Here is a 26,194-nt window from a genome sequence, read left to right as displayed (position 1 = left end):
ACTGCTGCGAGCGTAGGCGCGCGCGGCGAGCCCGCGCTTAGGACCTCCGTTGCTGCCTCAGCGCAGGGGGCAGTCCGAGCCCGCCCTGAGGCGACTCCTCGAGCCCCCAGCACGCGCTGCACGCAGCACCTCGGCCCGCGCCGACACGCGCACGTCCCCGCTCAGCAAAGCTCAAGCCCGCCCCCTGCAACCGCCCCGACTCGCGCTCTCAAGCGAGCACGTGGCAGTCATCACCCCCACGTGGGCACATCAGCACACTCGGCTAATCAGCGGTCTCCATTCGCCTCTGGAGCGCGCGGGTAACAGCCAATGGGAAGCCAGCGCGCGAAGCCGAGCGGATCGAGGCGGTTACTCGTCGGCAGTTGGCAGTGCTCGGCGGGAGGTGGCGGACGCGGTCTGGTGCAGTCGAGGCTCCTGAGCTTGGCCAGGCAACATGGTGGGGAGCGGGCCTCTCGCGGCTGGGAGGAGGCAGGGAATTTGGGAGCACTTCTGCGGCGGGTCTGGGGAGCTTAGGATTACGTCTACCATGGCGGGGCTTGCAGAGAGCTGCCCCGTGGAGTCCCCACGGTAGCAGTAAGGTGGGAGGGCTGGGGGGGAGGAGGGAGGTGGCTGTAAGTTAACATGTCAAGGCAGGCGATGTGCAGGAACTGGCCGGTGGCTATCGGGACAAGCCGCGTGGAAAAGCAATGAAAGGCTGTTTATAGCGGTGGCCTCGCTGTCGGCGCGGTGGAGAGAAGGTGACAGGTGAGGGATAGACTACACCCGCCCGAGGTGAGAGACGGCAGGAAAGCGCAAGACAACAGCCAAACATTTCGTTCTGCCGTTTCGTGGCGGCGGCGGCAGCGCTCAGAGCTTCCGAGAGTCGCAGGCAGCCACTCGGAGGAGAGGGGGCTGGCCCGTAACCAGCCATGCGGCACGGCTGCCCGCGCACGGGCGGGGCTGCGGGGTGGTGCCCGGCGCCTGCTGCTCCCGCTCCGAGGCGCGTGGTGCAAACGTGATAGGGAACTGGAGACAGGCAGCACAAAGCCTTTAGAAACTTGGTGCTAACCGAATGGAAGCAGAAATAAGTGCGGAGTCAGCCTTGCCGGCAACGGGTTAATGCCAGAACCCTCTGAGTGAGAATACAAACATGGAGTCAAGGATGCAAGCTTTGATGAAGCCGTGAAGAAAAGAGGACTATAGACACCCTACTGTTTATTTTACGTCTCTGCTTTTTCCTAGAAACACTGTAACACTAAGCTAGAATAACAGTTTATCTCAGTCTCAGTTGTAAGACAAAAATTAAGATTTTTGAGAGATTAAACATGTGGCATGCTTACACTGGTGATATAGCAGAGGAACTCAAAGATGTATGGATTTCCAGGCACTAGATAACTTTATTGCAAGGGAAAACATACTAAAAGGTTTTATGTGGGAAAGATTCTTGCAACATTGCCCAGTACATTATTGGCAATAAATCAAGGAAATGTGGGGTTATTATATAAAACGAAGTCTTTCAAAACCAAGGAAAGGTGGAAAAGAGACTAGACAATATCAAAGATAGAATACATGTGTAGCATGGTAAGGGATGATACTATTGCATTCACCCTACGTGTTCTCTATGACTATGTAGTCTCTACGGTTCTACAACGTTTTCAATATCATAGTCCAGATCAACTGAGGTGAGTAGAATCTTGCCAGCAGGAGACAACTTGATCAGTGTAATTTTCACTTGAAAGCAGCTGGGGAATACTGCAGCAGAGAAGGATCATGGTAACTTAACCCACAGATTGCTGGTTATTAGGAGAGTGAAATCTAGAAGATGGGTAGCTCTACATTTCATTATCATTATTCTATTTTTAATTTTCAGCGTGAATGCATATCTATCCACGTTGGTCAGGCTGGTGTTCAGATTGGCAATGCATGCTGGGAATTGTATTGTCTTGAACATGGGATCCAGCCTGATGGTCAAATGCCCAGCGATAAAACTATCGGAGGTGGAGATGATTCATTTAACACTTTCTTCAGTGAGACAGGAGCTGGTAAACACGTTCCCAGAGCAGTGTTTGTGGACCTAGAGCCAACTGTAGTTGGTACGTACCCAACATGTACATCATTGTGAAACCACTCCTTTCCCTGCAGACATCTCTGTATCTTCAGAACACTGCAGATTCTAAAAGACGTATGCTTGGATGCTGCTTTGACGTTTTAAATTACTGTTACTTGGAAGAAGAAAGTAAATAATGATCTGTGGGGAACATTTGGGAGACATTAGAACTTTTTTTGCAGTCTGTGGATAATCTTTCCAAACTGCTGCATGACATCCAGAGCTGAGCTTCATTTAATTGCTATCTAGAATATGTCTGTCTATGCCTGTGATGTAGTTCTCTGAGTTACCTCCGTGTTCCCAGATCCATGTAATGCTCTGAGTGCTTGATGTTTTCCTCTATGCAAAGGGGCTGAAGTTGTGTCAACTTTTTACACTAGTCAGACAAGCTGCATGTAGTCACAGATGCTGTCTACACCCTTATGATATGTGTGTTTACATAGTATTTCACTGCTAGGCAGCATGCATAGAACTGAACAGATAGATTTCACGTTGGCATATTCTGTTTCTTTGTAGATGAAGTACGTACAGGCACATATAGGCAGTTATTTCATCCTGAGCAGCTCATTACTGGGAAAGAAGACGCAGCTAATAATTATGCTAGAGGCCATTATACCATTGGAAAAGAGATTGTTGATCTCGTGCTAGACCGCATTCGCAAACTGGTAAGAGTTCACACTGTAAGTCATGCAGTTATTTAAAATAATTGATACAGCCCTACAGCTATCTATAACTGTGATTTGACACTTGTGTTTGTTGTTTGTTTCATTTTTTTTAATCACTTATCCATTACAATGTTAAAAAAAGAAGTCTTCCTGCCTCCCCCTTTTGAGGTAAATAAAAATTTGGTCAATAAAGCTTGAAGCTTCTTAGGGTCTGAAACAGCATTATTTGAAGGCATTCTACAGATACCTTGGAAACATACTATAAAATCCTTAAAAAAGCATGGTCATATTGTTGTACTTGTTTGTTTGTTATTTTCAACTTGAATTGCACCCTTATGTGTCAAGCAAAATAATTCCAGTACCTGAACCTCAGGTTTTGGTTGAAAGCTCAGAAATTTCAAGTATTTTTCTAGATTTTCATATCCTGATGCACTGTGAGAAACTTGCATAGTACGACCTGATTCAAAGTGAAATAGTGATTGTCTATCTAAAATTACAAAATACTGGTTTTCAATACTTAACTGATACTTGCTGCCATGTAGAGTAGAATCTGTTCCCAAAGGTGTAACCCAGCTGTGATTTATAATAACTTCACAGTGGTATACAGCTGTTCTTGCTTACAGTAGTGTTAAAGTGGCATCAAAAACAATGATGCTACTTTTAAATGTGAAAATACTCATATTCGGAATAAGGTATGCAGTGTCACTGGTAGTTCTGAGTAAAAGATATGCAAGGAAAAAAAAAGTTCACATTTTAAAACTAAAAGAATTAGGAAATAATTGCTTTGGAATGCTTATTTTAATATTACCCTCTCCAGAATAATCAATAACTTCTCTTTCTCTCCCACTTTTTTCTACCCCATTATAGGCTGATCTGTGCACAGGGCTGCAAGGTTTCCTTATCTTTCACAGTTTTGGAGGAGGCACTGGTTCAGGGTTTGCATCTCTGCTCATGGAAAGGCTCTCTGTTGACTATGGAAAGAAATCTAAACTAGAGTTTGCAATTTATCCAGCACCCCAGGTTTCCACTGCTGTAGTAGAACCTTACAATTCAATTTTAACTACGCACACCACACTGGAGCATTCAGACTGTGCATTCATGGTAGATAACGAAGCCATTTACGATATATGTCGTCGCAACCTTGATATAGAACGTCCTACTTATACCAATTTAAACCGACTAATTGGGCAAATTGTTTCATCCATCACCGCTTCACTGCGTTTTGATGGAGCCCTCAATGTAGATCTCACTGAATTTCAAACTAACCTTGTTCCATACCCACGAATCCATTTCCCCCTGGTAACATATGCTCCTGTCATCTCTGCTGAAAAAGCGTATCACGAGCAGTTATCTGTGGCTGAAATTACCAATGCTTGTTTTGAACCAGCTAATCAGATGGTAAAATGCGACCCTCGCCATGGCAAATATATGGCCTGCTGTATGTTATATAGAGGTGATGTCGTACCTAAGGATGTTAACGCAGCTATTGCTACTATCAAGACTAAACGTACCATTCAGTTTGTGGATTGGTGCCCAACTGGATTCAAGGTACATAAATAACTTAGGAGGTGCTTGATGTTTAAAATACTAGGAATTGCATAGTATTTAGATGTGATGGTCACTGTACAATGTTGTAATGTCCCTGTTAGCAAACTGCTTACGTTTCAGATTACATTCTTAAGTATAAATCCAAGATACTGCAACACAGGTGAAAATTCTGTACCAAGTTATAGATAAGCTATCAGTTTTTATAGCAACAGGCAATATCGAGTATCTGAAAACAATTTAAAAACAGGTGGGTAGAAAAAAACTGTGTTACATTTTTCTGCAAGTCTTCAAAAACCTAGGTAATTCTGTATAGAGAAAGTGTAGGTAAACCTCAAACAACTGTAGAAACACCATAGTAAGTTATCTTGTAGTAAAGTGCAGTAACTTCCCAACAACATTTTTGAGATACCTTAAAATGACAGATGCTGTCAATTTCCGGGTCTGTACTGTGATGACAGATGTTCTATGACACCTGGCTTCTATCACTAGGGCAAATCTTTTGTGCTGTTGTTAACAATGTCAACATGGCTGACAATGACACCTTGCAGATAAGCAATCAATCCTTCTAGCTACTGTCAGTGCATTCAGGACTTGAAAGGACCAGATTCTTCTGTTCTATTTAGAGTCCAGTAAGCTCTTACTACCAATTATTTCTTCTAGGGCCCTTCCACAGTCATTTGTGTGACTTATTCATTATGATCTGGTTAAAAAAAAAAAAAATCTGTAGTGCAGCCTACCTAATACTGTCCCAATATTAATTTGATCTGATCCTGAATTAGGATTTAGTCAAATATGCTCATGAAATGCAAAATAATTCTAAGCTATTTGTTCATAACTGCGATGTTTGTTCATTATTAACAGAAATGTCTTTAACCCTTCCCACTCAAAGTTTTTATTTGTTTCTTTGAAGGTGGGCATTAACTATCAGCCTCCAACTGTGGTGCCAGGTGGTGACCTTGCAAAGGTGCAGCGGGCTGTGTGTATGCTGAGTAATACAACTGCTATTGCTGAAGCATGGGCTCGCCTTGACCACAAATTCGATCTCATGTATGCTAAACGTGCCTTCGTACATTGGTATGTTGGGGAAGGAATGGAGGAAGGAGAATTTTCTGAAGCCCGCGAAGATTTGGCTGCGCTTGAGAAAGATTATGAAGAAGTTGGGGTAGACTCAGTAGAAGCAGAGGCTGAAGAAGGGGATGAATATTTAGAAAACTGAAGTCTGGAAAAGTATGTTCAGCAACAACAACAACAAATTGCAGAACCCTGTTCACTTGTTTGATTGTTTTCAAATAAAGTTTTAAAGGTTCTTTCTTTGTCTTCATTACTATTTACATCTATAGTCACTATGTAAGGACCACTTGAAACTGCAATTTTGGTAGCATCTAATCATGTGCAAACTAAAGATAAAATCAGGAAATTATATAGAATTTCCTGTGATCCTGAAGCATTTTGTGACAAACTTATTTTTGGTTTTGCACAAGCAGGAAATTTCTTTTTGTTAAAGGATTAATGGGTGTTATTCCAAGCCTGTCTGTACATAATAGACAGAAACCTGATATTAAGGATATCGTTGCTTTGAAGCTAGCTTCACAGAAGACACACAAAAAAATAATATACTCAAGTAATTTCCCTAATTGTAGTTATGGCACATACAATTACAGTATTGATTTGAACTTAGTACCAGTATACTAGCTAACAGGACAAAACTTGCTACCTTGAAAAATAAAAACATGAAAATGGAGAGACTATGCAGACAAAACGTAAAATTTTCTGACAAGTGTGCCTCCCTGCATTCAATTCCCTTTAGATGAAAATCTGTTAAAAATACTCCTATTTTAAATTCCTCCATTAACCTATTAAAAATACGTTCTTTTGTGGTACTTTCAAATGAACAGAACTTTATAGACACTTGAGAAATTGCTAAGTCATGAGACACAGGTAAAAACTGCTGACCTACTTGCTTAAAATTGTTCAATCTTGAGTTCTGTAAATGAGAAAAAGTTCTTGTTTGTTTGTTTGGTTTGTTTTTTTCCTCTATAAAACCACGAGGAAGAAAAGATTTTCTACGTGTGCTGAAGATACCCGGGATTAAGTATGTGGAAGTACTTGTATCTAGAGCATACCATGGATGCACAAGTTACGAAGTTCTAAAGAACTGCTGTTTTCAAAACCAAAGGTGTTTTTGCATCCAGGACGCTGGAAGGTCCCAGATCCCACCAGCCCAACTCGCTAGGCACGATACTGCTAGCGGCACCCACTCCAACTCGGCGCCTGCTCACCTCCGACTGCTCGGCGCTCCGCCGTAACTTACATTCGAACCGAGCAACGCGTAACGAAGGAAATGTACCCAGGTCCTTTCCAAGCTTTATGATCCTGTGATTGGCGCGCGGGAATCCCCAGCGCCGCCCCGCCCCGCGCCCGCTGCGGAACCGTGGGCGGAGGCGGAAGCCGCGGGAGGCACTGCGGCCCCGCGAGCTGTGGCAACTGCTGTAGCGGGGGGGGGTCTCGGGGGCCATGGTGCAGCTTTACAACCTGCACCCGTTCGGGTCGCAGCGAGTAGTGCCCTGCGGGCAGGAGCCGGCGCACTTCTGCTGCGGGCCCGACGTGCTGTTCGTGGCCGGCGCGGCGGCCAGCTGCGGGGTGGAGGTGTTCGCGGTGCGCCACGAGGGCCGCTGCGAACCCCTGGGCTCCTTCGCCACGCTGGGATCCGTGCTGCACATGGCGCACAGCCGAGCAGGTCAGTGCCGGCCGCCGCTGGGCCCGGGGAGACTAAGGCGTGTCCGGGCCGGGCGCGGGGCGGCGCAAACGGGCCCTGCTGGGCTGGGGTGAGCGGCGAGCGGAGGCCGTGGGGCTCCGCCGGGGCGGGCGGCCAGTGCCGCGTGCGGGAGCGTGTCGCGGCCCCGCGGCAGGTCGGCGTGGCGGTCCCCGCCCGCCCGGCGCGGCCCCTGGTGGCGGGTTCAGGCGCCTCTCGGCGGAGCCGGGCGCCTGCCGCGGGCGAGCTCGTAAAGCGGCGGCTGAGGCGCGGAGGGGCAGCGTGGAGCCGCCCGGCGCCCGTCTGTTGTCGTCTTCCTCCGCTGTGGTGGGGCCTTGCGCTCCCGCCCTTGGCCGCTCTGATTTCAGAGCGCGGGGCGGCGGGTGTTTGTGTCTCTTCTCCCCAGCCGATTCCACAGCTGTTAATGACTTGTTTAAATTAATTGACTTTTTGTTAACGGGTATTTGGGGGTTAAAAAAAATACCTTGTCTGCGAGCGCTGCTCTTAAAGTGGGTTCATTTTAAAGTTATATCCGGGACTTGACCTGTATGTTAGGTCACTTTATTGGTATGTGAATTGTGCTTCATCTAGCAAAGAAACTTGTGCTCTGGTTTTCGTTAAAGAAACATTGGTGAAGACTTCTTTAAAATTTTATGTGAGAGTTGAGAATTTAAGATATTATTTGAAATGTACTTTGTTGGAATAGCAGCTAAACAGCTCAAAAACTGTCATCTATTCTATATTGACGTTTTAGTACTGCTGCTTTGTTTTAAGGAGACTATTTGGTGACAATTGAGGAGAAAAGCAAAGCAACTTTCCTAAGAGCATATATGAACTGGAGATGCATGTCTGCGGGGAATTCTCGTGTTTGTGTCCGGATGGTTGGTCACAAGATGGAAGAGTCATACAGTGAAACCTTAAAAGAACAGATGTCAATTGTGGAAATGCCACTTTCAGATCCTCCGCTGTGCGTTTCATGTTGTCCTGTAAATGGAGATCTTCTTGTGGGCTGCAAAAATAAACTAGTCATGTTCTGTTTGAAATATCTGGTCATAAACCAGAATTTGACTGTATTAGACTTTGAACGGACCTTAATTTTACACATTGATAACTTCATTCCTGCTGAAGTTGCATTCTGTGCCAGACATATAGCCATAACAACAGACTTGGATGTTCTGATCCTGAAACTGGAACTGATCCAAAGTGCAGACAGTACAGAGCAATACACACATCGAGTTAGTACACCAGAAGAACCTGGGAATGGAAGTAAGTAGAGATATTTATTTTTTTTTCTGCCTCTGGGAATCTGTTAAGTGATTGCTATTACTCTTGAAGTAGGCTCTAACAAGGTAATTGCCCTTCAGAAAGTATTTTAAGATAATTTTTGGGCCATTAGTTGAAAGTTACAGTGCATGAAAAGTTCTGCTACATGTAGTTGGAGGTAACACTTAAATATGCTGTTGTTCTGTGGACACTTTCAGGATGGTGCAGCCACAGAACTAGGTATCTGTTTTGGGGTACCACTACTGGCCAAATCAAAGTGATAGGAAGTCAGTGTGTTGTGTTCAGAAAAAATTCTGTCAGTGTCACTGCCCAGATAAGCGGGTCTCTTCTAAGGGACAAGGAAGAGGCTGAAGGAAAGAATCATCTCATGAACTTCAAAATGATAGAATATCTTGAGTTGGAAGGGACCCACAAGGACCACTGAGTCCCAACTCCTGAATCTGCACAGGATCACCTGAAAATCAGACCTTATGTCTGAGAGTGTTGTCCAAATCCTTGGGACCTGCTACAATGATTCCATGTGGTTGTTGTCCTGCAGTCCCCAGAGCTGAACGTGGTGCTCCAGGTGGGGGCTCAATGAGAAGGGGAGAATCACCTCTCAACCTGCTGGCTGCACTTCTCATGCAGCCCAGCATACAGTTGGCTCTTTGGGCTGCAAGTACACACTGCCAGCTCTTTCACTGCCAGTTCTTTCAGAAATCTTGACTCTGAAGGAATGAGACAGGTGAGGCCTTGTCCTGGTTTCAGCTAGGACAGAGTTAATTTTCTTCCTAGTAGCTGGTAGAATGCTATGTTTTGGCCTAGGATGAGAAGAGTGCTGATAACACTGATGTTTTAATTGTGGCAGAGCAGTGCTTACATAAAGCCAAGGACGTTTCAGCTTCTCACTCTGTCCTGCCTACGGGCAGGCTGGGGGTGCAGCAAGAGCTGGGAGGGGACAGACCCAGAACAGCTGACCCAAACTAGCCAAAGGGGTGTTCCATCCCGTCTGGGGTCACGCTGAACAATGTATAGGGGTGGCTAGCCAGGGGGAGGAGGGCCGGACTACTCGGGGTTAGGCTGGGCGTTGGTCAGCGGGTGGTGAGCAATTGCATTGTGCATCACTTGTTTTGTACACATTATTAGTAGTGGTACTATTATCATCATTATTGTTGTTATTTTCCTGTCTTATTAAACTGTCTTTATTTCAACTCACAGGCTTCACTTTCCCATTTCTCTCCCCCATCCCAGAGAGGGAGAGGGGAGGGTGAGCGAACGGCTGTGTGGTGTTTAGCTGCCGACCAGGTTAAACCACAACAGGCCTAAATGAAAGATTGTTCTTGTCTTCTAGCAGAGCTCTTCTGAAACTCTCGTGGTTTGAAGAAGCCATTGCTTATTAGGTAGCTGTAGTTACAATGTTTAGTTGATGTTGTGCCAGCATTTTGTTATTACTATATGGAATGGTTTGAATAATTAATGCATTTCTGTTGTTAAGGTGTAAAAGATGAAGACCTTTCAACACATACTTTGCAGCTTGAATTAGATGAGTTCATCATATGTCAGAAGCCAGTGGAACTACTTGGGGAAGAAAGTAAGCTATGTGAGATACCCATCACACTGGAATCCACAGAGTTAGCTACAGAAGACACAAAGCACTTTCAAGTGCAGTATCTCCTTTTCAGGTATTATAAATGCATTTTCCCCTGTGTGGGTTAACTGTTACTTTAATAATACCAAGAAGCAAATATAAGCTTGTATCTTGATGAAAGAAATACCCTGGTATTTTGACTTCTGAGCTTCTTATGCGCTGTTTCCTAAGCAGACCAAGAACACTGTGATACCAAAGATGCCATTTTTGGCCTTGTGAATCCTAAGCTTTATTTAATTTTGAGAATGTGGCTAGTCATTACAATTAAAATGGAATTTATCTTTGATGGTTTTGCAGTACTGGTGATGTGTAGTGTCTGCTTTCTTCATACAGCCATACATATTGAATGCTGTGAAGACCGTACATTAGAGCTTCTCTTGTGATGTATCAGAGGAGATGTTTTCTTCTAAGCATACAGAATCATTTAGGTTGAAAAAGATCTCAGGTCATCCAGTCCAACATCCTACTCCCAAGCAGAATCAGCTGGAGTAGGTTTTCCAGGACCTAGTCTAGTCAGGTTTTGAGTAACTCCTGAGATGGGGTAGACTCCACAACCTCTCTGGGAAGCCTGTTACGGTGTCTGACCACTCAGGTTTTTGTACTTTGATTCTGAACTGGCCAAACTAAGTTTTACGTGTCTCATTCTGAAGCAGCTTGTGTCAAACTCCGTTATGGTTTAGAGAAGCCTACTGTAAAGTATAAGACACAAGACTAACCATCAGTCCTGGCTGCGTGACCTTGATCATGGTACTGCCTTCTCTGTGTCTATTCTGCAGGTTTCATCAACTCCAGCTAAAGTGATACCTTTAATATTTATATATATATACCTTTGATATTTTTATATATATATAAAACTTCCCTTTGTGCAGCTGGCAAAGAGGAGTTTACCAAGTATCTTAAGCACTAAGAACTTATTTTGATTTGATTATTTTTTAATAATCAAAACCATTACGCTTCTATCTAAAACTGAGTAAGAACTGATATCCCAGTCCAGTTGTGAATTTTGAAGCAGGGCAAGAAAAAGGATGACTCATAAAAGGAAAGAAAAGTAGGATTGAGGATGAATTTTGTTCAGTTAAATAAGAAGGAAGAAAGATGAAATCAGGGTTCAAATCAATTGCAGCACATCTTCAGTGATCCCAGACTTTGGCACATGGCTTGTAGACAAGCAAAGAAAGAATTTTTGGTTGCAGGAACTTGTTGTTTCTAGCTGTGCTACGTTCTTAGCATTGCTAAGCTAATTGCATTAGTAGTATGAAGGCAAAATAGCTGAATATTAAAACATCAGCTATGGCTGTTAGAACTATTGCTCTTTCCTTGCTCAAGGTGAATGGTAATAGTTTCTCACTGATGTCCCATGTTGGTTTGGATATTTCCTCTAGGCATTTTGCACCTGACCAGTCACCTTTTGGGTTTTGTGAAGACATGAAGTTGCACTCTGTTCAACTGCTTCCTATATACCAGACAGGTAGATGCATATGCGTGGATGCATTATGTTCTGTGTCACAGGAGTCCTGGGAAAGGAAGGAACATGTCAGTATAATCTCTTTTGTACACTGTTCCTGTATGATTTGTTTTAAAATTAAGGTATTTCCTCCCTTTTCAGTGATTTAAATTGAGCTTCATTTAACAGACATGTTAAAGTTTCTCTAAGTTCTGTGTAAACTTAGAATGAAAATACCAATTCACAGCACCATAAGAGTAAGTCTGTTCAAAGACAGTTCTTACCAGTTCTCTACTGACAAATTTTACATCACAAAACAGGTCACTTTTTATGTTGCATAAGTAAAATTATCCTCAGTGTCAGTGTAACATTCTAGGCTGTCTATGAGAGTCAACACTGGAAATCAGAGTAGTAAACCTTAATAATGTTAAGGTACAGGTTACCTTTATGCCAGACTTTTTTTAAAATGGCAAGGGATGAAAGCAAATTTCAGGGATTCATCAATAAACACTAGCTAACGCTTCACCATGACTAGGGGAAAATTTAATCCTTTGTTATGTCACCTTTACTGACTGCTCACCCAGTTTGTGGTTGTCTGTTCTTTTCAGTAGCAGAGTCTCATTTAAGTTGCAGCTGACTCAAGAGGATGAGCTACTTGCTGTTCAATTCCATCCAACTTATTTTCTCTTGTGGTTTACAGACCTTGACAACAGGGTCTGTAGAATCTGAACACACCCTTTACCTGCCAAAGTGGCTTTATAAATAATTCTGCCATTCTCTGACTCTGTTTCATTTAAATGAGGATCTGCATTTTGGTGCAGTTCGTCTGCAGCTTTCGATGAGCATTCATCCCAGGTCACAAGGAGTTGTCTAAGACCAGACTGATCATTCGAGCTATGGGTATTTAGTTGTGATGAATCTGCCAGGACTCCCACATACTGTTGGTTCTGTGGAAATTCTTCACTTGGTGATTCAGCCACGCTTTTGTTAGAAATGCCTTGAAATGTGAACAAGGCATACAGATTGGTGTATTACCAACTGGTATGGTGTTCTTCATGTAGTTCTCCTTCTCTTCAGTAGCTATTAACAAAACCAGTTGGAACTTGATCAGGTCTGAGAGTAGCTTTTAGGAATTGGACTTACAAAGGAATTGCAAGGTTTTGGTTTACGAGATGTATATAAAATGCCTTTCTTATTGTTACATCTAGGAAGTTCTGTGACAGCCCATGAGGAAACTGAGAACAAGAGAGAACTACTCAGTCTCTTTTGCTTTTTCTCTTTGCCTCATGTTGGATATCTCTACTCTGTTGGGAAGGTAGTAGAACTGATTTCTACTTACCAGTATTCAGAGAAGTCAGAGCAGGCAGTTCTCACTCCACAATTCCTGCACGTCATTACAAGGTACTATATTTATGCTTTCGCTGATTGTATTACTATCTTTCTCTTTGTGCTTTATTTTTTCCTGAAGCATTCTGGGCAAGCTCATGTTATGGTGCAGAACGTCCTCCTGCCTAGGCCTCAAAGCCCGTTTCTGCATAAGGAGAAAGATCTGATTCTCTTTAGTCTTGGCTTTTGGATTATTGCATGTCTTCATTTTCTTTGTCATTAGTGTTGTTTCTTCTTTCCCTCTAGTGAGAACCTGCAGTGTTTCACAGTGCGGTGCAGTGCAGCAGCAGCTCGTGATGAGGATCCATACATTGATACTACTGCAAAGGTGCACATCTCATTCTTTTGCTAAAAGAATTGGAGTAGCAGTGTGACGCTTTGTTCCCCTATGTTTCCTTCTGAAATCATGTTAGTTTCTATTGGCTGTGACCAGAAAAAAAAATCAAAAATGAATACTTTAGTTCAATCTGTGGCATATTCTAAAAGTCTGCACATGTATCACTGGAACAATCTATTATTGTTGTTTAAGATTCTACATAATTAATAGAAAGTTTTCAAAAATGTCAAAAACTATGATATCATAAGTTTTCAACTAAATTCCATGCTATTCTGAATGGAGGGAGCAGTTTTCCCATATGACAGCTGATGGTGCTTGTAAAGCATAACTGTATTGAAACCTAAACTTTCGTTCTTTGTTTTTGTTTTTGAGATGTGCGTGTAATAGTAAGTTGCAGACACTCATGGATTTCCATATTGCAGCCTGCCCTCCACAGGCTGCAGACCCACTCTGGCAAGGGTCCTTCATGGGCCACTGTCCCTGAAGGACGCCCCTGCTCTAGTGTGGGTCAGCAATGGACTGCAGTTGTGCAGGGGTGCCTCTCCCTGGTGTGGGTTTCGCACAGGCTGCAGTCCTTTAGTAGAATTCCTTCTCCATTGTGGAGTTTGACATGTACTTGTTTTTCGTGCCTTTTCTGACATCAATTTCAGATCTGACTGGTTCTGGTTATGACAGGCCCAGGGCAGTTTATAGCCTCCAGATCATCACTGCAGCCCTCTGCCTCTTTACCAAAGATTGAGGTTTCTTCAAAAAGTAGTGCACACATAATACATGATGCTGTGTTGCCTTGCTTCACCATGTATACCAATTTGTAAATGTGGTATTTTATCTTTTTAGAGTTACAAGTGTAGAATATTTCTGGGCAAATGAGGTTGCATTTTTCTATTTTTAGTCCAGCCTAGAGGATATGGTATGTTTTGGCTGAAAGATGCATGTTGAATAAATCAAGGATGTAATACTGGATAGGCAACGTAACAATAAATAGTGCAAGCAAATATAATATTTCTGTCTGTATTTTTTGTTTTTTATATAAAACATAAGCAACTGAAATCAGGACTTTTGCAAACACATCAGGCAGTCTTACATCTCAGCCAAATTCAAACTATTTGGGATTAAGTTTTCCACGTTAGGTAACGTTTCCTTTTTGATTTAAAGATTCACTCAAAGCACACACTAACTGAAATTACAAAACACATGTGCTTTTCTTTATAGGCTTGTCCACCTGTTGCTCTGGATGTCTGCACATTACGAATGCAGCTTTTTATAGGACCAAGAGCTATCTGTCATTTCAAAAACCATATAATTCTTCTGACTAAGGCTAACACAGAAGATGTTACTGAAAGACGGAAGCCCACAAGAAGGATGCTGTAAGAATTTGCATATTTTGGGGAGATGGGATTTATAGCTTTGTATACAGTGCTGAATTTTCAGGTGTTGGAGTCGGACAGGATCCTCTGTGGAAAGACTGTTAGGACATAATTCCCTAGCTGATAGATGAGAACAGAAATCAAGCATTGATTTTTGAATTCTACTCTATTAAATGACATGGAAGAAATGGAAAGTTGAAATTTTACAAAATAAGTTACTCAAGATTGTCAAAGCCAACTTCCGTACGTAATGTTAAAATAACGTTATAAAGAATGTAACTGCTACTGAGAAGAAAAAAATACTTACCCTGGCAAAAAATATGTAGGAGTTATGGGCCTGCAGGCTAACAAAACGTGTTGTAGCAAAAAATGAAAATTTCTTAGAAAGAACCTTTAACTAAATATAAGACAGTTGTGAACATTGCTATATTAATGACAAAAGAAGCACTGGACTTTGGCCTAAGATAGTGTTGTTGTATGTATGTAGTCAAGGTTTTTCACCAAGAGGGTGGTCAGGCGCTGGAATAGGCCTCTCAAAGGAACCAAGCCTATCAGAGTTCAAGAAACATTTGTACAATGCTCTCAGACACTTGGTTTGATTTTTTTTGTATGGTCCTTTGGTGACCCAGGAGTTGGACTCGATGATCCTAGTGGGATCCATCTCAGATATTCTATGATTAATAAAGAAATGGAACAGGAAGACACTGTTTTCCTAGTGTTTCAATGTTCGGGAATTGAAGACCTAGCCAATATATCAAAAGTAAAAGCGTTCAAGTACTTTTTTTTTTTTTTTTTTTTTCTTTAACACCTTGACAAATGTGTGAATTGAGCTGCAGGGGCAAAAGTGCAGTAAATCTTTATGGAAAGTAACTGAACATCTTAACTGATTTGAATTACTCACTTTCATGTATGTACATGAGACTATCTGGTGTTAAATCCAGGAGAAGATGTAGTTGATGTTTTCTAACAGTGATGTTTCTGGTGTACGAACGTGGCTATCTATTACTAGCCATTACAACTTAAATTCACAACTGAACTCTCAAACGTCTACTAGTCTGCAAACATACCTGTTTATGCGTTTAAACTGTCAAATTTTTGTTTGTTTTTGGCTACAGAATGTTTATTTGGACATTGGCAACTTAACTCTTTTCCTTTTCTCTAGTTCCAGAAAGGCTAATAGCATCAAATCCAGAACAAATTCCGAGTCAGAGCCTGGGTGGAATTTATATATTATAAACACTGTTTCAACCATCCAGCTGTACAGAGAAATGGTATTTCCCACTCCTGTTTTTGTTTATTGACTAAAAATAGGTACTGTTAATCTCTGGTGCTGAATATACTGTAATATATCTCTTATGAGTAGCTCATAATTCTATTTCAAATACCTGCTGCCTTCTCTAGAATTGTTTCTGTATATTCTTTATTTTTAACAGCATCCAAAGTGTATCATGTATCTGTTCTAGGTAGATTATAGTAGAACTTACGAAAATGCGAAAACTGAGAGTTGCATCCACCTCCTAAGTGAGGCTCACTTACTAGTCAGAGCAGCTATAATGGACCCTGGTTTCCTTAAATCAGATGATAAAGAAGAACTTCTAAGAGCATTCAGAGAAAGTTGTGCCTTTTTAGGAGACTGCTACAGCAGGTATGTTTTAGATGTCAAAGTGATATAGATGAGCATTTGTTTCTAATAATGTAACCTTAAAATGAAAATCCATTATTCCTTGCTATTTTGCATTGGCATGGCATATGTATTTCAAAAACTTACATTCTACCAGAAAGCTTAATCTGGTCCTCTGTTAAGTGCCTGGTTGTTTTTATTGTCAGTTTAACACAAAATACGATGTTACCTTGAGTATTAGCTATGTATTTGCAGATACTGGTGTGCTTGCAACTTTGATGTGTTATTTTAGTTCTTAGAAACAGTGGTGTCAGATGTGTTGCTCTTAATTGTTCATTTTCCTTCCCATCTGTTACTTTCAGGTTTGACACAAAGGATTACCACCTTGCTTTGCCATACTATAGAATGGCGGGTTTATCCATGTCTGAAGTTTTAGAGCGACTAGTTTCAGAAGGTGATGAAATACAGACATATGAAAGAGGTTTTATATTTTATTTAACTCACTCTCTTAATGAAGACATAAATGAAGAATTAAGCAAGGTAGAAACAAGTATTTTTTTCTTAATCTGTTGATTTAATTACAATTTAAGAACTGCATCAAATATTAAGTAAAATTTCTCTTAAAATGCTGAACTGTTTATTTAGTATTACAATTATTCTTTTTCATACATTTTTTTATTTACCCATTTTTGACAAAAGAGCATGCATGTAACAGCTGTGATGCTTTTGGGCTGCTTTCAAGCAACTTACGGATTTGGTTATCACAAGGCATATTGATAATGATGGTTCCCACTTGCACACAGAGATACTGTTGTGCTAGAAAAGTTCTGTCTCAAATCTCTTTAGTTTCCCATTTCTGCAACAATGCAAACTGTTTTTTGAACCTTGCCATATTGCTCAGATTGGTAAAACTGACTCAGTGGGGTAGAGAGTTCTCCTGGCTTTTCAAAATAATGTGCTGAATCATTCCTGGTTAGAGTAACTTTACTTTCACTAGTAGGGATTTGGTAGCTAATCTGTACTTGCCTATTCAAAAGAAGAAAAGGAGTGCTTCTTATGCCAGAAAAGATTACGTATCTGGAAACGTTAAAACTGTCAAATGGGTTTTATTTTAATAGGAATCAGCGAATAAAGTTCTCCAGATATTCAGTAGTGCTGATCCCATGCAGCTGCCTCATATCCTCTGCAGTCCCTGCATGAGAAATGCATGTCCTTTGACAGCTGTGAAGTATCTTCATAAAGTAGAAAACAATATGCCATCAGTGGTCCTCACACTTACTAAGGCTTTCATGGCACTGAAAATGGGAGACCTGATGATGTATGAGCATGAGATGGGCTCCCATAAGGAGGTAAAGTATGCTGAAAGCACGAACTGTTTGCTTTTTACAATGCTCAAGTCATTAAGTTTGGCTAGTGGCTCTGTTTTACAGTAAAACATCCTTTCAGTTGCTCTTCTTCCTCCTGGTATGCATTATAGGCTCCACTGAATGTCTGCAATAACAGTAAGATCCAGGACTAGTGTACGCTGGGATGGTTCCATCTTTGCAAAGCCTTATCAATAAACAAATGTTTTAAAGGCTTTATTTTTTTTTTTTTTTATAAATTAAATGCAGTTTACTGGAGCATAACAGGCTCCGCAGAGCCAATGCTCTTCACCAATATGGCAGGGTTGCATAGTAGCATTTTTCCGCCTCTCCAGCTCTCCATCTGTAATTAATACATGATTAACATGCAGTGTGCCCATGAAAGCCTACCATCTGTATATAAACAGCCCTTATAAAATTGCTTTTGTAGCAGAATGTCCGTGGTGCATACAAGCCAAAGTTTCTGTATACAATCTCCTTATACAATTTCCAATCTTCTGTAGAATCAAAGTACTTAACTTTTATTAAGACTAGATCAGAACCTACTTCAGTGCTATCAAAATCAGAATTCCACATCAGTGGGGAAAAAATGTTAGCTGATCATTCTCTGCCATAGGTGTTCACATGTGGATTTAGACTGAGCCCAGTCTGTAAATTACTTCTTGTTAAGATTCTTCAGGAGTGTTGAAAAAGGAATATTCAAAGTTTATGGAGCTTGAAATCTGAAATCTTTCTGAGTGTGAGCTGTTAGAGGTCTAAAAGGTTTTTAAGATAAACTGATACATAGTCCAAACTTTGGTACCAAGCTTCAGCATGAAAAGTCCTTGGAGAGCTTTCAAGAGTTACTAGGTTTTGAATTGCAAGTTGGGAACTGTGGATAGCTGTTTCAATTATTGTATTTAGGACCACCTGCTTTCTAACCATTTGCAGCAAGATCAGGTGAAATTGTGACATTACATACAAGCTAAGAAATACATACTCACAGAATCACAGAATGGTTGAGGTCAGAAGGAACCTCTGGAGATCATCCAGTCCAAATATTCACCACCACCAGTCCATTGTGTACCTCATTTAAAGGTTAGGGACTTGGTTGTGTGTGTGTTGTTTTTTTTTATTATTTTTAATTGATCTATTACAAAAATGCTTTACTACATCTCACCTTTAAAAAGTATTTTAGTGCAAATTCTTAAAAATAATGCTTCTAGAAAGATAAAGAAAGGAAAGATAGTTTCTACATACAGGGGTTGAGAAATGTTTACTTTCTTCCTAGGTCTGCCTTATATTTGTGGTGTATTTCATTTAATATGCTCAGGCATCACTTCCCAGGTGTTTTTAAAATGGAAATAATATTTTGTTATATTACCTTCAAAAGCACTCAGATGCCCAGAAACAACTTAGAGTTGTATATTTTGCAGCATGTTTTGGTCATTATTTCAGGTGTATTTTCAATATAAAAATGATATTTCAGCAAAGTAGTTAATTGAAATTTCAGCCAGTGATTTTTCAGAACACCCCGTATATTTAGTGTCTGTGATTCCATAGTAAAATCTTTTCTTACGCATACAGTAATTCCAGATTTCAACAGCACATTTTTTCCAGTGTTCAGGCAATTGTCATAGTGCTCAGGAGTCACTGATCCAGCACACAGTTTGGACCTGGATCTCTGGAGAGCTACTCTATAAACTGTAGAAAGCTTATATTTCCATCCCCTTAGTTTTCTTTATTTCATCTATATAAACTTGACTGCCTGAGAAAATACTGAGTTTGCAGAGTTGAATTGTACATGGGTTGAGTTCTTTACCTGATTTATATCTATGTTTGTAGACAGTACTGGCCTCTGGCTTCACTGAGCAACCGAAACTCCTGAGACAGTATAAAGAAGGAATCGTTATTCCAACTGAATTTGCTGTTCACCTGAAGGAGATGCAGCCTGGATTACTGGTGGCTGCCATAGTGGCTTTACATGAGAACAGTAAAATTGAACTGGAAGAAGCAGATGTGTTTTTCAAGGTTGGCCTCTGACAATTTTTTCCTTTTTTTTTTTTTTTTTTTTTTTTTGAACGAGAGAGATGAAGGTTGGATATGTTCCAGTTTTGATAGATGACTACATCAGAATCTGGAACTTCTGGAAAGAAATACTGGTCAAATCAAGTAAAAAAAAAAATCCATTAACACTTGAATGGAAAATACCCCAGTCTGAGGGATCTTTCAGTGGCTTCCTAACAGTGTGGCTTCCTAAGACTATTGAAACTTAACAGAATTTGGATAAACCACTTCCATAGGCTCCTTTTGATGAGACATATTTCTAAAGAATGAGAATATTAAATACACATTCTATATTAAATATGCTTCAAATATGAAGGTATATAATGCTCTGATCATCTGTATACACTTCTGAAAGAAGAGTGGGTCTCTGCAGTTTATGGAAAGGAAAATAGAATTATAGAATGGTTGGGGTTGGAAGGGACTTCAGTGATAATCTAGTTCCAACCCCCCCTGCTGCGGGCAGGGATGTCACCAACTAGATCAGGGTGCCAACGGCCCCATCCAGCCTAGATTCGATCAATTGGATCAATTCAATACACTTGTTACTGTAAAACATGTAGTTACTGACGTTTTCTTTGTTTGGACTGGGAATAGACAAAACTTTTTTTTCTACAATCAGTAATGTTGTTTGGATTAAAACCACATATACTTCAATATTGGTATGTTGTGGTCTTGCATCTGTTACTGTGAAAGACCTATATCAGAAACACCAAATCATGAAACCTGAAATAGAACAAATATGTTTTTTCAAAGTCAGGTGTAAACTGAGTAACAAATCTTTTCCCTGCCTGACACACGAGGCCTTAAAGCCCAGAAGCATCTCCCTTGTGGGACCTACCATTATACCTGAGCTGCACATCATTTTGTTATCATTGGCCTTTGATTACATTAAGATTCTTTCTTAGAAGACATCTGTTAGGCTGTTGGTGTATATAAAAGCCTCTAAAGTAGCAGTCAGTAAATCCTTGCTGACAATGTGCTGACATTTCTGTCAGTGGAATAAATCTTCAAGAAGTAATCAAATCTATACGTTAGAATTGATTGCTTTAAAATCGTTCCATGAACTTTATACTTTGCCAAGCACTGTATCATGTAGAATCACATCTATCACCTCAAGACAAAAAAGGAACCAACATCCTGCCTCTAGTAAAAGTAAAAAAAAACAGTTCCTTTTGTTTGTTCTAACTTCTTCTACTAATAATTGCCACATTCTATACTAAATTGCTGTCTTCTAATGTTTTTGTTCTTAGATATTGTGTAATAACAGTGAAAACACTGTTCCTCAGCTCTTGGTAGATTTCTGGGAAGCTCTCCTTGTAGTATGCTCTCAGGAAGATGTACTTCAGGAGCTCTTACTGAGGGTTACTTCTCAGTATGTTTGGAGAATATCGAAGAAGCAACTTCCTGAGACTAAGCCATTGAAAACAACAGAGGATCTGGTAAGTGTACTACTCATATGTTTTACATCTGTGTTGTTCATCCAAAGTCTATCCAAATATTTTGTATTTTAATTCTGGACAGTTTATCACTTAAAAGAAGCAAGACTGAAAGTAAATGATGTAGTGTGTACTTACCAGACAGATGGTTCTGGGGAATCCTATTCTTTAAGAGCATTTGCAAATATGCAGCAGGAATCTGAGCTCTGGGCAGAAATAAGGGCTAAAATGAAACATTGAGAGTTTGTCAGGTGGAGTTTTTTTTTCTTCCCGTTAATGGAAAACTTACAAAGCTGACTAAATGAGAAAACATAGGAGTAATTGATTGTAAAATATTCTGAATAGAGAGTCTAAAATACAGAATTAAATAGAAGTTTCCAGTTTATTTGTTATTCAGTTATATGAACCGGAAGAAAGAACAGTTGCTATTCCAAGTATACTATTTAAGAACAAAATTTCTTCACTTGTGAGGGGGTGTGGTGTGGGTATGTTCACAAGAAACTGTCATTAACAGAAATACTTCATTTATTACAATTTTTATCTCTCCATCTCACTTGCTCTTCATTTCTGTCTCTCTCTCTCTCTCTCTCTCACTCTCCCACTCCCTCTCTCCCTGTCTCCCTCTCATAGATAAACTCCTGTAATCGTTTTGGGTTCATTTTCCCATGGGTTACTTTCATAATGTCAATGGGATCTCCACCTGATAAAGATTACCCTGAAGATATTTCAAAGCTACAGGTATGAAACACTTAAACTTTGTCGTTTGCAACTTAGATCCATTCTGCAAATGTCTGTGCCTGCAGATCTTTCTCTAGCAGCCTCCTCTCCTCCTTCCCTGCCCACTCCCTGAACTACCCAAGTTGAACTAAAAGACCCATTGAAATCATTGAAGAAAAAAATACCAAAATGACACATCAATAACTGTGATACTTACTTTTCAGTTAACTCTAAACTTAATCAGTTTTCAATAACATTTAATAAAATAAATATTATTTCAAATATACTATGATAAATACAGGCCTTTTGTTCTAAGGTTATGGTTAGCATTGCTTTGCAAAGTTTGATTTAAATCCAAACAATACTTTTTCTTTCTGTCTCTAGTCTCTTTTATGTAGTCAGTCAATCAATATAACTGCTGCTCTGCCTATCTTGGAACCTCTGATAGAGGCTGGCAATGTTGGCCTCACCATCCATGTTCTCTGCAGTACTCATCTAGCCAAGTATGAGGATTCCATTGACCAGCTTCTCAAAAGGTGTCCTGCTGCAGCTGTATTATATGCTCAGCATGAGCTGAAGGATGATAGTCGGGTGAGCTACTTTGGTTAAACTCATTCAGATTTTTTTTCCCACTAACTACACTGTTATTGTATACATACAGATGGACTCTGGATGGATCAAATAGCCAAGATTTCAGACACAGTAAATTGCTTAGCTTGCTTTCACTTGCCTGGCCTTTAAATTCCATAAATCAATACCACTAATTTTAATGAAACATTTTTCCCTGTTTCTTCTGTGACTCCCTGTATTCATTCTAGTAAGTTTCCTCTTTTCAGAGAACAGAGGACCTCAGAAAACAGAGTAATTTTTTTCCATTATAAGTGGAAAACTGTCTAGTTTCTTACTAATCCATGTTCTAATTTGTTTGATATTATTGTATAAAGTGTCATATTTTACTAATAAGCTAGGATAAGATTCTTCAAATAATATCATATTTAAGTATGTTCTTCTTGTGTTTTTAGTGACACCTTGTCATCAAAATGGTACTAGTATAGTGCTGAGAAATTTCACATTCTTTATGTCCCATTTTTCACATAGACCTCCATGCAGTTTTGATTGATGTAACTGATTCTATTCCAGTGTTTTGGGAGTACAAGATTTTACTTCCATTGCCTATCACAGCTACTTAACTGTCCGTATTTTTGTTGACCAAACTCAGCGAAGGTGATTTGTCTACCAGAGGGAAATACTATTGCTGCATTCAAGACCACATTTGTGCTTTATGTTCAGATCTAAAAATGGTTTCATTGGTAATTTTCATGTTAGTTATAGAGTTGTGAGGGTACAATAATGAATCAGAACACAGGTGGTAGAAAAGGGTTACCATGTTTAAGAAAAGAAAGAAAGAAATCTCTTCTTCCTCTTTTCACTCTTATTGACAAATTGACAGTAAATAACTCACTACTTTAGCTGTTGGAAGCAGATTAGGTCAGGGCACAGCAGTGTTCTTACAATAATTTTATTCACCACTTATGAAATATAATTCACCATGCAAGGAACTTCACCATGCAAGGGACTCCTTGCATGGAGCTGCTTGGATGAAAAAAAAAAAGTCATCTTACAGGCACTAGGGGACACTGTTTAACTCTCAAGTATGAAAAGATCACACTGAAAATTGGAAATGCATCTGCAAAAACACTGCATTTCAAATAATTTTATAAATTGCTTACTGATTCCACTGTAACCTATCTGCGTATACGTCTGATCTTAGTTCAGTATATTTTTAGCAGGTCTTTCATACTCTTAACTGTAGTCATTGTTAATTTACGCTTCTGCTGTGGGTTTTTATGAATTAGGCTGTATGGTGGAACAAACTGCTTCCAGAACTTTGCAAGAGAACCAGACTTACTGAAAATGACTATCCTGTTCTTATTTCATCACTAAAAGGTAAATCAATTGGTTAAAACTTAACTACAGAAGCCTTTGTATAGCATCTGACATTCTAAATATTGTTCAGCCTTACAGAATACTGACGTGATATTTTCAAAGAAAGGGGAGTAAGTTTCTATGTTTAAAGCTAATGAAGTTCAGCAGGCTTTCTCGTAATCAGAACAGCATTCTGCAACATACAGTGTTGTCTCATAAAAAAAAAGGATGACATTCATTATATATTGCAAACAATTGCATTGTGAGAATCATTGCTTCTATATTGGTCAAGAATATATACTATTTAAAGAACTCAGTTTCCCTAAAAGATAGGGATTGTTTGCTTTTTTTCTGGGCTAAGTGACTATATGGTTCTAAGCAATGACAGCTAACTGGCTACTGTTGATAACCCGGTGGGCATTTAAGTGTATACTCATGATTAGGTTACAGACTGTAAAAACTACACTGTGTTACTGATAGTTGGTGACATTAAGCAGAAGAAAACATTTGGCAAAGTGGTGGTGGGGTTACAACTCTTTGGTTAGTGGAAATAAAGAAGTAAAACCAACCCTAGTAGCTGATGTAGTCCTGTTGTTATATGTTTGTAGGAAGTCAATAATACTGCATAGCTAAGCAACATACATGTATGCATTTGTTTTTGACAGAATAAGAAGGCTGAATAAAATAAATGTATTAAAACAGAACAATGTGCTCCCTGGGGTCAGAACAACAGCAGCACTGAGTTGCGTGGTGCAGCACTGGTTGCTGTGCTGCACTATAAAGTTCTAGTTTGAAGTGCTAGCATGTTTATTTGTGGTTGTTGTTTTTTTTTTGTACTCGTTTTCATGTGATAACTGTGCTATAATAAGGACTTAAGAACATGTTTAACAGCTTCTTCTTAAAGGCTGTTTGCAGAACATCTGTTTTAACATATAGTGCTGTTTTAGAGTACTGGTAGAGTTCCAGGGCTGCTTTTTCATTTGCTACAAAACATGTAGAGTACTTCATTAGACTTCTGTAAACATTACTGCCACATGCAGACCTGATGAATTAAGATAAAGGTTTGGTTTTAATCTAGGACATAATTTTTCTGTAGCTGTATTTGCTCTCTAATGGGTGTGTCTCTGATTTTTATTTGAGTTACAATACTTACATCACTTGATAACTTGAATTAGTGACCTTGTTAATGTTTTTTGTTTCTTTGTTCTAACCAAAATACCTTAAACGTGACTTTCTCCTCTGCTTTGGGCAGAAACTTTATCAGTTGTTGCAATGGAATTGGAACTAAGGGATTTCCTGAGTCTTCTACCAGAGGATGGAACTGCAGCATTTTTCCTGCCACATCTTCTTCACTGCAGCCAGAGGAAACTGCTGACCTAGACACAATGGATGTCTACTATGCATTTAAATACCACAAACGTGCTGGAATAAAAAAGTACATTTAAAAAGAGAAATACATAAAAAGCACTATGAGTACCCCTGCATATAAATCACCTTATTTCTGAGCTAATACCTTATGACAATTATTGAATGACAACTTACTTGAGGCAGAGCATCTCCTTTGAAGCTAACACTATTGCACTTTGTCAGTGAACCAGAACTGAGTAATTGTTTGCCACGTTAAAAACATAGCTATTAAACTACTAGGCATAGGTCACTAGTCCTGTAAATAAGGATGAACTTATGGCCAAAGCAACTGAAAAATACAGACTGTACAGTGTAATTGGACATAAAATATTCACTGAAAGTAAAACAGGGAGTTAGTTTTAATTGTACGCTAGCTAGTTGGATCACTGACCTAGAGAGGAATTTACGCTTAGTCATGTATTTAATTGTGTAAGTACCTTACTCTTGTAAGTGTTACTGGATTTTGAAAAATAGACATTCCCTTGAATTCCATCTGGAAAATCCAGTCAGCTGCTCTGTCATCTTATATACATACCCCTGCAAGTGTTACAGTGAAAGTGTTCTCAGTTAGCAATTTACAAGAAAAGGCTGTAAATTAAAGACACAAAAATGTTCCTAAGGGGAATGGAAGATACATACTACTGCTTGCTTGCTGTTTTTGTATGCTTTCTTCTGTTGTACTTGAATAGTACTTGCGAGTATTTGAAGTATCACTAGGTCACAAATCTAGCTGAAATATGTTTCTTCCAGGTCTTCTGGTAACTGTCTCGTGCATGTGCATGTATGTACTGATATTTGTCTTCCTTTTGGGCAGATGGCATCCTTCTACTCTTTCAGCTCAAATTTAGTAATAATAAACTATCACAGTGTTTATGGCTGTCTTATAAATAGTTTAATGTACTTCGATAATCTACTACAAATAAAACAATGATCCTCTGATCCTGTAAACAGCTAAAGGCCTAATTAGTTGATATAGTCTCTCAACTCCAATTTCACTGAAGCTGTAACATTACGTAAACTAGTAAAAAATTAGAAGAGATCATCTACATTCCAAATAAAACATCCAAGACAAAACAAAACAGAGTAGTTTTAACTTCTTTATGTGGCAGGTCTGATATAGCCAAAATCAGTGATCTAATTTACTAGCAGGGAGTCATCTGATTTTAACAGAAACTTCCCGT

The 26,194-nt window shown here is 39.9% G+C and overlaps 2 protein-coding genes across 3 annotated transcripts; both read left to right on the top strand.

Moving 5' to 3' along the window:
• Positions 1–419: 419 nt before the first annotated feature.
• Positions 420–5,515, top strand: LOC311212367 (tubulin alpha-3 chain; the record flags this gene model as incomplete). The annotated part of the gene is made up of 5 exons (XM_084291684.1): positions 420–436; positions 1,850–2,072; positions 2,603–2,751; positions 3,619–4,299; positions 5,210–5,515. Exons 1-5 carry the CDS (start codon positions 434–436, stop codon positions 5,513–5,515), a joined length of 1,362 nt encoding a protein of 453 aa, XP_084147810.1. The 5' UTR covers positions 420–433.
• A 1,251-nt stretch (positions 5,516–6,766) lies between these two features.
• Positions 6,767–26,151, top strand: HPS3 (HPS3 biogenesis of lysosomal organelles complex 2 subunit 1). Of its 2 annotated transcripts, XM_084291942.1 has the most exons (17): positions 6,767–7,036; positions 7,826–8,317; positions 9,810–9,996; positions 11,345–11,430; positions 12,615–12,807; positions 13,039–13,120; positions 14,342–14,496; positions 15,659–15,767; positions 15,960–16,141; positions 16,480–16,657; positions 17,236–17,466; positions 19,306–19,491; positions 20,778–20,966; positions 21,594–21,701; positions 22,065–22,271; positions 23,537–23,627; positions 24,859–26,150. In XM_084291942.1, exons 1-17 carry the CDS (start codon positions 6,814–6,816, stop codon positions 24,984–24,986), a joined length of 3,027 nt encoding a protein of 1,008 aa, XP_084148068.1. In that variant the 5' UTR covers positions 6,767–6,813; the 3' UTR covers positions 24,987–26,150. The 2 variants fall into 2 exon arrangements, with proteins under 2 accessions (XP_084148068.1, XP_084148069.1); XM_084291943.1 differs by lacking the exon at positions 17,236–17,466 and having other exon boundaries at positions 24,859–26,151.
• Positions 26,152–26,194: the final 43 nt, after the last annotated feature.

This window comes from Netta rufina (assembly GCF_964035555.1).
Source record: "Netta rufina genome assembly, chromosome: 9".
In the NCBI taxonomy this organism is placed as follows: Eukaryota; Metazoa; Chordata; class Aves; order Anseriformes; family Anatidae; genus Netta; species Netta rufina.
Note: the sequence above shows the minus strand (reverse complement) of the source record. Positions and strands in the feature narration are given on the sequence as shown.